The 12,143-nt window shown below is 35.4% G+C and overlaps 1 protein-coding gene across 4 annotated transcripts in view; it reads right to left on the minus strand.

Annotated features, from left to right (window-relative positions):
* LOC131154595 (F-box protein At3g07870-like) overlaps window positions 1–11,817 on the minus strand; it is a 28,014-nt gene extending 16,197 nt beyond the window's left edge. Inside the window, exons 1-2 of one of the 4 annotated variants that reach the window (XM_058107503.1) lie at window positions 11,581–11,814; window positions 10,295–11,491 (exon numbers count right to left, since the gene is read on the minus strand). In XM_058107503.1, the coding sequence (XP_057963486.1) occupies window positions 10,295–11,491; window positions 11,581–11,630 (1,247 nt within the window). In that variant the 5' untranslated portion in view covers window positions 11,631–11,814. Of the gene's footprint in view, window positions 1–10,294 lie in introns of all 4 variants that reach the window. The other 3 variants (XM_058107506.1, XM_058107502.1, XM_058107505.1) reach the window with 3 other exon arrangements.
* Between the last annotated feature and the right edge of the window lie 326 nt (window positions 11,818–12,143).

Below are 12,143 nucleotides of genomic sequence, written 5' to 3' on the forward strand. Positions count from 1 at the left end.
AAAAACTGCTATATCTTCGAAATCAATAAAACAGACGATTACAGCAACATCCTCAAATCATTATGAAATACTAGTTATCAATAAAGCTAGTAGAGAATGCGTGTGATTCAGATAAATAATTTCTCATATCCAAGAAAATTGTAGTCTTCAATCAATCAAGAATATTCCAACAGTTTTATATGAAGACAACGTTGCATGTATAGCTCAACTAAGAGGATGATACTGAAAGGGTGGCCGAACAAAGTATATCTTTCCAAAATTCTTCTATACACATGAACTCTAGAAGAATAGTGATATAAATGTTCAGCAGATCCGATCAAGTGATAGTCTAGCAAATTTGTCCACCAAAGCTTTGTCTACTACAACATTCAAGAAATTGGTTCATCTCATCGGAATGAGACATCTTAAAGATCTTAGCAGATGAAGTTAATATAAGGGTGACATCCAAGGGGGAGTGTTATGAAAAATATAAATGGTTGTCACCCCTTCATCTTCCACCACCATAAATAATGTACTATCCTCATTGCCCTATAAAATGGCCCTCTCTCCCTCTCATTTTTACATGCACACATAAGGCTTGGAGTAGGCATACGAATAGAAAGGTTGAGAGAAGAGGAGAGATAGAAAGAAGGAGAGATATTTTGTATAAGGCCGGTTTCAAATCTTGTAATTCCTCCCGAGATAGTGAAATTTTTTATCCCATCCGCCCGTGGAGAACCATGTAAAATTTCTATCTCATCTCTATTTATTTTTCTGCATCATAAAATTTTTGTTTCGTCTCTATTTATTTTTCTGCATATTTTACAACAAAACTAACTTCAAATTGAGTTTCTAAGGGTGTGTTTCGTATCAATCCACCATTGCAGCCACGATCTTCAATGTCTGGTATTTTACTTTCTTATTCTATTGCAAATCTTGAAATAAAATTTATCAAATTTCATTTTTAGTGGTGGGGTCGGACAAACCATGTATTGTGCATCTTGAGAGGTATCCAATTTCAGTGTTTTTTTCTTCTTACTCCATCTAAAAAATTTGTTTTTTCATTTTCTTTGAAAAGCTTGTCTGATATGTTAAGTTGGATAGCAACGCAATCAATAAAAAGCTTTGACATGGTCCTATGCTATTACCCACACGAAAGCTTCAATTTATTCCCAAACAACAGCAAAATCGGGTACACCATGAAACATGCATTTATTTTTATTTTTTTGAAAAAAAAATGTTTGCTAGATTACAGCAGCATGCATCTGTCAGAATCTGAATATCCCAGTACAGCAGATACAAAGTAATTCTAGAAGCAAGCCTTCTCCTTTTATTACTATTGTTACTTTTATTGTTTAACCAGGGTTGTTAAAGCCTCATATTACAACAATTCCATATTTTGAGCTGGTACTTTGCCAGTCTATCCAACAAAACAGACTTAACATCTCCATGTGTGCATATTATAGGTATAATCTAACAGAAGTCAAATTAATTTGGATTTAATGGTGCTGGTCCTGGAACTGTGGTATAAAAAGGAAAAAAAGGGCTTGGAGTGAGGCAGCTCCTAAAGGGTTTGAGCTTAGAACAACACAACACACACAGAGTGCTCTCAGAATGGAGACATAAAAGTGTTTCTTTTCTTCTGCTAAACAGCATTAGCAGAGAAGATGTGTTACGGGTGATTTGTAAAAGAAACTCACTAGTTGACTGTTAATAAGTAAACAAAAAAAAAAGCTATAACATAAATGCATCACATTTAGTATAAATTTCTTAACTTTTTAATACATGAAGGAGTTCTGTTTCGAAAGTATTGAATTATACTCAAAGGCCCTTTTACACTATGTTAGTATATAAATTAAATGACATTTAATATTCTTTAAATCAAAAGCATGATTACTGCACATGCAACACAAAGAGTTAATATTGTTCCTATGAAAAAAATTAAATTGCATATACAAAATTAGATTTCATCTTATCTATAAAAAATACATATTCTTTTAGAAACTAATATTTTTTTAATTAAAATACCCTATACATGTCTAATACATAATAACCTGTTATGTCTACATGTCTTTCCCAAGTTTAACCAAAATTTTCATCAGACAACAGTAGCATACTAACGATACCAGTGCACTCATGGAATCAATATTAAAAATAAACAAGTACCCCAATGCGTATTCAATTGGATAATAGAATTAATGCTTTTAAGAACTGTCATATCCTTTATATACCTCCTTCTGATGATGTGGAGGCAGGACCTAGATTTTCTAGTAAGACAAGAGTTCCTTGTCTCTGGGCATTCCGCATCCTTTCATCCAATAGCTGCAAAGCACACACTTTTTTGTTGCATAAGTGCCAATTGTGCTCATGTGTGCTGCCTGATTCTGCATTGTGCTCATATGTGCTGCCTGATTCTCCTACAATATTTATCTTGTATTTTTTTTTTTTAGTTACGAAAATGGAAACTGTTGAGATTCAGAATGATATGAATGACTGTGTGGAGTTTGAAGAGAAGGATGTGTGGCCTGAAGCAATTGAACGATATCTAATGAATTAATGGTTGAGAAGGTGAAGAAAGGAAATCAAATCACTACAACCTTTTCAAAATCAGGTTGGAAAACAATAAAGAAAGGACTCAAGGACAAAAGAAAATAATCAGCTAAAGAACAAGTACAATCAGTTGAGGGCAAGGAAAAGGCATTTCAAGGATTAATCTTGGAGAATGGAATTGGTTATAATTCATTAACAGGCAAAGTAAATGCAGATGACAAATGTTGGGAAAGTTTGAGTAAGGTAACATCTAATATCCTATATCCATTGTTGAGAAAATAGGGTTGTTATTTCTTTTATTTTTATTTTTTAATAATGATGAGTTTTAACTAGTGTATTTAATTCTTAAAGGTACATAGCTTGGGAAAAAGATTTAGAAGAAGGGGTTGCCCAGAACATGAAGACCTGTGCTTCATTTTTGGAGACACTACAGCTACTGGTGCAAATGTACATCCCTCCACTAAGTCTCCATCAGAGAGTGAAGATGAAGGTCATGGTGGCATTAATGTAGACAATGAAAAAGACTGACCTGCTATCCCAACTGAACATGGACCTACTATTTCATCCAAGGAGAAGTATTCTAATCCTAGGGAAAAAAGGGCAAAAACCATGAGTTCCGGAATAGAGAAGGTTTTGACTACTCTTGGTGAACAATCTATCAAGAAGAATGATATACTCGAACAAAAGTTTGGTGTATCATCATCAGTTGGAGATAGCAGGTTTGAAGCAACTTCCAATAGCAGATGTTAAGTAAATGCACTGAAAGAGTGTTTGAAAGGTTTGGACACATTAGGTATTGAGGGTGCTCCATATGGAAAAGCAGTGAAAGCATTGCACGACTCCTTTTTGAATAGGGAGATATTTTTAGACATGCATGATGAGAGGAAGAGGGAATGGGTGTTCACTCTTTAGTTTATTAATTATGTTATGTCTTTGTCACTTGACAATTTCAGTTTGTTGGTTGTTATATTTTATCTCTTTTAGACTACTTGACGTTTTAATATGGTTGTGTAATAATTGTGGATGACGTTTGTTTTAAGTTATGCTAAAGAGTAAAGACATTACTTGTGTGATTATGAAGTGCGTTTTCTATGTTACATTATGTAATAATTGTGGATGTAATTTACTTGTGGATGATGCCTACTTTGGTTAGTTTGATTTATGTTATGTTGTAGTATGGAAAATTTGTGACATTTTTAAACTGATTCAGACAAGGAGACATTTAGGAATGTTGTGATTATGTTGGCTTGTTGAAGGATGAATCTTTGCATTTGAATAAACTACCATGTAGAACATCTATTTCTACCAAGACATGACTGGGTTCTTGAACTCCTTAATGGTAATCCTACTAGGATTTATGAATCTTTTCGCATGGATATGTATACTTTCTTCAACTTGAGTGAAGAATTGAAGCAATGGGGAGACTGAGAGTCCACAAAAAATGTGATAGTTGAAGAGCAAGCAGCAATTTTTCTCATGACTATTTGTCATGCTGACACTATTCATGATAATGCTGAGCGATTTCAACATTTTACATAGACCATATCCAAGTATTTTCATAAAGTCTTGGATGCAATGGATCAACTTGCAAAAAGAATTATCAAACCTCCATCATTTAACAATGTTCTTCCAGAAATACGCCATTATTCCAAATATTTTTCCATATTTTGAGGTATGACAATTGAGTGATACTTTTCATTAATGTTCTTAGATAAAGTATGCATTTATGTTTTAAGTATATTTTTATTATGCATAGAATTGTATTGGAACTATTAATGGGACACATGTTGCTGCTCGTGTTCCCAGTGGCAAACAAATTCAATATCAAGGAAAAAAATTGAGCGAGCACAGAAAGTGATGTCTGCACGTTCGTTTGACATGCTTTTCACATTTGTGATGGCTGGATAGAAGGGAGCTGCAAATGACTCAAGAATTTTCTTAGAAACTGTATCAAGACCTGAGAATCAGTTTCTGATGCCTCCTCAAGGCATTAATTTAAAACGTGTAGTACATTGTTGTTTATTTTTATAAATTCTTATATAAATTTTTTTTATATTCGAAAATATTATCTTGTTGACTCTGGATATACAAATATGCCTGGGTTTCTTTCACCGTATCGAGGAAAGAGATATCATTTAAGAGACTATAGAGGAAGGGGTGACCAAAGGCCCAACAGAGTTATTTAACTATAGGCATTCTTCTCTGCAAAATGTCATAGAACAATGATTTGGAGTTTTAAAAGCCACATTTCCAATACTTTCAAAAATTCCTACATATAGCATTAGGGAAAAAAAATATACTGTAATTGCATGTTGTATTGTACACAATTTTATTAAAATGAATGCTCGTCAAGATGACTTATTTGAGGAATTTGGAGAAGAAGAAATGGTTATTGGAGAAGGAATGAATGCAAATGCCCCTTGACTTGAATATGATACTACCCCATCGCAGCTATGCAAAATGGCTTGTAAACATGATGAAATTGCTCCGGAAGATGTGGGATGACTATACTAATGAACATCACGATTTTGAATGATTGTTGCAACTTTGATGTAATAGAAAACTACATGACTTCCACTTTTTGTTATTGATTGGTTATTCCAATTTGTACGAATTAATAGACTTATGGTGGTTTTTTTTTTTTTATCTTTCAATGAATTTGTAGTAATTGCTTTCTCTGTTTTGATATTTTTATCATTTTTTTTAAATATATTTATTACTTATGGTAACATCCAGTTCAATCATCCCCCCCCCCTCCTGTCCTCAAACAAATGAACAAGTGTAAATAATGAATTTTGAGCTTCTTCACTATCAATGCATAAAAAATTGAGAAAGAAATTAGAAAATACTCCAAATCAATGAACAAAAATATTTTATTCTTCATTACCATCTGATTTTTCTTAATTTTTTTATTATATTAAATATTTTCTATTTTTAATCATATTTAATATAAAGAGAAGCGCAATAAAAAATGAATTTTCTTCATTTTTTTTTTCTTCTCCTTTACTCAAACAAATGAACTTGTAAATAACAGAACTAAGGAGGTCAGTGCCTTCTGCCCTTATTATAATTTCATAAGGTAAAGAAAAAATTTGAAAACAAACAATCAAATAGATTTTTATTTTACTTTTAGGTTAAAAAAATGAAAACAGACAACCAAACAGGGTTTCAGTTTTTGTTTTTAGTTTCAATGATAGAACCAAACAGGTTGCTGTTTTCAGTTTCTGGTTTTCAGTTTTCAAATTTTTTGACAGAGATACCAAATGGCCCCTAAGCTTCAATAAAGGGAAAAGAAAAAAACTTTGCAAAAAAAAGGACTTGAAAACATGTTTTAATCATCATAGCTAGTTTGATAATACAATGGCATGCAATGGCCCAGAACAGTTCCATGCCTGCCGTCACAATACCATAATGGACCATAATTGAGGATACAGTTGCGAATAAAGGACCTCCGAGACATTGTTCAGTCTCGCAAGCCACCAACACTATTACTTACTGGTCCTTAGATAATGATTTTCCCGACTACAATTGTACTATGTGTAATGGCATAGGGACCCAAAAATCTGTTGTAAATGGTTTCAACCGCTATTAAAAACTAAGCTTGATAGTATAAATTGACAAACTAGATGATCCCATTCCCCTCTAACCATGCCAATGCTAAAATGGGTCAGAATTGATATATACATTCAAATGTCAGATCAGACCTTTTTTTTTTTTTTGGGGGGGGGGGGGGGGTTGTGAAAAGGTCAATCACAAATAAACGCTATCGAAAAAGCTTAGCCTTTCGAAGGTCTTCTTACAACAGCAACAACAACAACAACAAGCCTTAAGCCCCCAGTAGACGGGCTTTAGAAGGTCTTCCCTGTTTTCTTTTTGAACCATGCCATTAGGGGTGCACTCAGTTTTTTTCGGTTCGGCTTTACCCAAAACCAAACACTAGACTGAAACTTATCAGTTCTCATAATTGAAAACCGTTACTGAACCATAAACCAATGGTTCGACTTTACAAAAAAATGAATCTTTGGTTCGGTTTTTGGTTTTTAACTGAACTGAATCTCACCACAATAATAATACTATTCAGGGCCCATTTCAAATTGTTGAATGAGCCTTTATTAGAGAGAGCCAAGTAGTTAGTTCATCGTCTTCTAGCCCAGCTGATGTGCAGAAGTGGGAAGAGGAGACCTGCTTTTATAAGTGGAGAAGGCTTCCCCAAATACATGCCAGCCGATGTGGGATGTGGGCATCACACCATTGTCAAAAGAACCCTCTAGAAGTTTTTGCATTCCCTCGAAAAACCCATATATATATACTCTCCTCAACTTCCAATTACACCCAAAACAAGTCGAATAGAACACAGCAATTTTCTTAAATCCTCTCAGCATAAGCATTTTCAAACCCACTCAAATTCTCTGCTCTTTTTTTCAAGTCCTTTGAAGTTTCTTGAAAAAACTCCATCAATGGCGTCAAATCTCAGGGCAAGGCCACTGGAATTGACCTCAACACCACCTACAGCAGCGTGGTGGTACAGCAGAACAATGAAGGAGATTGCTGAGGAGATTTTTTCCATGGTGCTTACCAAGATGAAGGAGATTGCTGAAAGCTTTTTGGGTGAAGGTGTGAAGAACGCCGTAATCACCGTTCCAGCGTACTTCAATGATTCGCAGCAGCAGGCAACGAAGGGCGCTAGTGCAATTGTGGGACTTAATGTGGTGAGAATCATCAACGAGACAATGGTGGCCGCGGCTGATTACGGTTTGGACAAGAAGGCGTCAAAATCCGACGAACATAGTGTCCTAATTTTGGATCTCGGTGGCAGAGCTTTCGAAGTTTGTCTACTCATGATCAAATAGGGGATTTTCGAGGTGAAGGCCACCGCCAGAGATACCTATCTAGGAAGGCAATCATCCCTTGAGAACCTTGTCTCAAATTGGTAATAAATGGGACAAAAGCCCTCACCCTCATGCATAAAATCCTTCCATCTCTTCTTCCTTAGTTAAATATATGTGTATATTATCATAAATGTACTTTAATAAATAATTGAGGATTGTAAAAATTAATAATTTTTAAAAATTATAATTATAAATTGGGTAAAAATTTTCAAATAAATAAATGATTCGGTTTTATCAGTTTTTTCGGTTTGGTTTTCCAATATTAGCAAAACTGAAACCAAAAATTGGTTTTTTAAAATTGGAAAATTGAAACCAAACACCAAAACCGAAAAACCGTACCAAAATGTTAAACGGTTTGGTTTCAGTCCAGTTTTCGATTTCTTGGTAATTTTTGTACACCGTTACATGCCATAGTCTCAGATCAAGCTTTTGCCTTCCAAAAAGATAGAGAAATAGAAGGAATTTGGCATCCGTGCCCTTCTTCATTTATTTAATTATTTAAGTTCTTGTCTCCTATATCTCACCCCCCACATTCCCCTATTTTTATGTTTTTTCTTCTAAAAAGTCCTTTGCAAGGCATCCATTTATCAGTTGACAATTACAAAAGAGAAGGCGAGTGTTGTTTCTTCTACAACACACTCCAGCTTGGATGCTTGAACTCATAGATGTCTTTGGTAGCCAATACCATCCATGCATTAGTCTTCAGTTTGCCAAGACCAAGAGTACCTAGAGCTTAAAAAAATGCTAGATTCAATCTCATTGATAATTGCAATTTTTTTAAAAAAATTTTATGTTTTATACTTGACTTAAAAATTTGAAAGCACTCTGTCAACTATGTGTTATTCAATTGTGAATCTGAATATAACTGGAAAAAGCATCAACTATACAACTAGATTTATTAAGTTTAGTTTTTTAGGATATAACAAAACACATTCTTTTGGATATGGAATCATGGTGTCAAAAACATAGAATCAAATGTGAAATATGGAACATATCTTATATGGTGAAGAAGGACCAATTTGATCCGGTTGCTCACAAAGTGACTCCAATGTATGAGTGGGAAGGACAGGCAGAAAAGCAAATCCAAGAACTGACAGCTCAAGTAGCTTCGCCCAATTCTCAAGTTGTTATTTTCCAAAATCAACTTGTCTCTAAATTTGGGCCAAAGTTTAATGATCTCAAGTCCACAATTTCTACTCTCTTGTCCTTTATTGATCCCTTTTTTAAAACATTTAGAAAAAGGACGTTATAGAGCCAAATAGTACGTTCACACCTATAATACTTTGCCTATTTCAACACAAAAATCTGGCAAGTTGGACTATAAAATTAAGGTTGCTTGGACGGAGTTCACTTAAGAGGCTTTCGTTCGAGCAACCATTGATTGGTTCAACCAAATCAAAAGCATCTTTTCTTATAGCGGGTCCACCTGGAAGAAAACGTTGGTATGGTAGTTTTTTGTCTCAATGGCCTGCATGTACTTGGTGGTATAGTCTTGTTCATCACTGCTGACTTTGGAGGCAAGCACCAAGTCGTGAATAGAATCTTATGTGGCATATGATGGAGGAAAATTACATTTCAATGAATTATGAACATGAGATGTACTTCAAGTTGCATGTGTTGACCCAACAGGATAAGATGCTGATGCAAACAAGCTTGAGAGTTTCACAAATTAGTGGTCTCCTGTTCTTTTGATGAAGATGAACAGCAATGCATCACTTAGTGCATTGGGAGACTTTGTTTGGCCTATGCATTGAGCTACAATCCTACAACTTTCAATCCAGGGATCAAGCCACTACATTAGCTAGGAATGCTGGGAAAATGAGTAATTATTGAAAGGATACTTGCAAGGAACTGTCCAATTCGCACAAGCAACCTCCTGCCCCAACCAAGCTGCCTGACTCTAAGTGGATCAATCAGTCAAATGCTTCCAATTGATTGCTATAATTGTGCTCATGTTGTCATAGCATGCTGTCAGCCTATGCCTGATGAGAACTCAACTGATGATTAGATTGTGAATGTATTTGGGTATTTTGGGGATGAAGATGAAGTGGGTAATGTTAGCACTAGCACTTGTACGCCCTAACTTGAGAATGAGTTCTTCTTGCCACCTTTTGGGGGGGGGGGGGGGGTTGATGCAGCAAGCACGGAGGATTTTGTTTCTATTTTTTGTTTTTGTTTTTTTTTTTTTGATAAAAAAATTTATGGCATTTTTGTCAGGATTATATCTTCAAGATTCTAGGTTTTATTCAGTAAAACTACTATTTTGGATTAGTCAAGTTTCTTAATTTAGTTTCCTCATCTTCAAAGCATTTTTAGTCTATAAAAGGCCCCTACGTGTTAGTTTTTAAGGAGATTGGAATGGAGAGTTGAAGTTATTGGGCATTGGTTCTCCATCAACTGTGGTAATGCCTTGACTCCTTAGGTGATATGAAACAAGATTGTTGCTTTATTTTTTAAGCCTCAGGGCAGTCTAGGGCCACTTTGTCTTCTAGTGAGACTTAAGAAAGCCTTCTCATACTTCATCAACATAAATTTAAAAAAAAAAAGAAAATTGAAGAAGGCAAAATTAGCTACTTTTATGGTCAAGAATCTAACAAGCAATTCCTTGGAAACATTTCACAAGATGTTTACCAATCAACTCCCTAATGTGCATGATGAAAGAGAAAATACATAATCCTTATCATGACTTCCAGTAGCACTTGATTGAACAATAAATTAAGCCATATGATAGCCACAATTAACTCAAACACCAAAATGAAAAACAATCTTTACATGTAACATGGAGGACCATAATGATCAATGAATCATAAGATTGCTAGAAATAACTATAGATTGCAAAAAATAATCTTTTTTATTAAAAAAAAGTACATCTTTACCTTGACTTGACTTTCAGCACCTCCAAATTATCTCCCACTGCAGCATCCATGAGAGAAAGAAAGCTTGGAGTATGAGTGACTACTTCAAATTGTGTTTCAATTCCATGAATCTTCAAATATCTGAATCCTAATCCGTCATAAGAAACTAGAGCATTTTTATCATTGTAAATCAATAAATTTCCATTCCCATTATTCAGGTTATCAATTGGTTGACGTAAAGCCATAGGGCACCTGTCAACCCAGCAGGTCTCTACCGAAGACACATTAGTCCAGGATTCTTGCACACCATATTCTTTCATCACCCATATGTCAACAGAATCATAATTAGAAGCATCGCATATACAAAGACAACCTTCTAATTCTCTCATGCTAAGATCAGACACACTCTTCTCACACAGTTTGCTCAAGTAAGGAGGCGGTGGTGCAAATACACCGAATTGTTCACTGTCAATGTCAAAATAAAGAACAAAAGCTGGAGGCTTAATTTCAAAGGTTGGTTGAACGAAGTAATCACAGAGCCAATGAAGGGATCCATTCAGAAAGACAGAAGATGATTGATAATCCCAAGTGACGGGAGTAGGTCCAATGTTCCTCCAACCTCCCCTTCCAACTGTGACCACCTTGGCTCCCCAAATAAATGTATCGTATTCTATCCATCGAAGCACCATTTTTAACACCTTGTATTGGTTACTTTTTGAGCTGAAACCAAACCCCCAAACAACATATCCTGTGGAAAAATCATCCGCTCCCGCGTTTGGAAGCCTTATGTATTCACCAGTGATAGGATTGTATATAACAGCGCTGTCGCCATCATGCGGTTCCCCCAAACAGAGCAAGCCATTGCATGAGTTCACCATGTTAAGCTCAGTGTCTACGATCTCAAATTCTTCGCTGCTATGCTGCACCTCGGACTCAAGTTTTGGAACCCTAAATATGGTGTTAAGCTTCATTTTGAAGTGAACATCACAATTGGTGTGACAAACATCATCCCCGCAAGTGCAATCACTAACTTCCCGAGCGATTCGGCGGCCACCGATATCGAAGGCGGGATTGCCTTTGAGCTCAATCAAATAGAGATTTTGCGAGAAGGGTTCGTGGAAAATGGGTCGAAGCAAAGTGCAAAGTGGTGCTCTATCGAAGTGCAGCTTAGCAAATTGGGGATCTAACAGAAGATTGAGCCATGTTCTGCAGACGCACCTGCAAGTGAAAATGGATTTCAGAGGGAGACTGGAGAGGATCTGGAGAAGGATGGGGGTTGGAAGATCATCAATGGAAGAGACGGCAACCTCATTTTCTGGTCCCCGATCTTGAGCTGCTTCCTGGGTTTGTTGCTCATTTTCTGGGATTGGATGTTTGATTCTCTTCATGGTGATCTTCTAGTCCAGTGGGTGCGTCTGGTGATCGAAATGATGCTGGGAAGGGAAGAAGAATGAAGATGAAACAGCCCTCCAAACTTGAAACCGCAAGCCAGTGGGGGTGTAGCCTTGCTGCCTAGTTCATTATGAGAATTTCTTGAAAACACAAGTATGCATATAAAAAGTTGATTATATTTAAAACTCAAAACTTTTTTTTCAACAAATTATTTAATTTTTTTTTAAATATTATAAAATTATTAATACATTAATTATATTTTCTAAAAATGCATGTCTATTTAATTCACTTTAAATAATTTTAGGCATCTTACAATTTTTTTTACTAAATACTCAAAAGTAAATTTTAAAAATTTCTTTTTTCCACATTCGGTCAAATATTTTTAAAACAATATTAAAAAACTCCTTTTCATTATCCATTTGAATAGTTCTTTTGAAATGTCATGAGGGTCAAATTAAACTTAAAAAAGCTGTCAAAT

The sequence above is a fragment of the Malania oleifera genome, chromosome 4 (genome assembly GCF_029873635.1).
Source record: "Malania oleifera isolate guangnan ecotype guangnan chromosome 4, ASM2987363v1, whole genome shotgun sequence".
Taxonomy (NCBI): Eukaryota; Viridiplantae; Streptophyta; class Magnoliopsida; order Santalales; family Ximeniaceae; genus Malania; species Malania oleifera.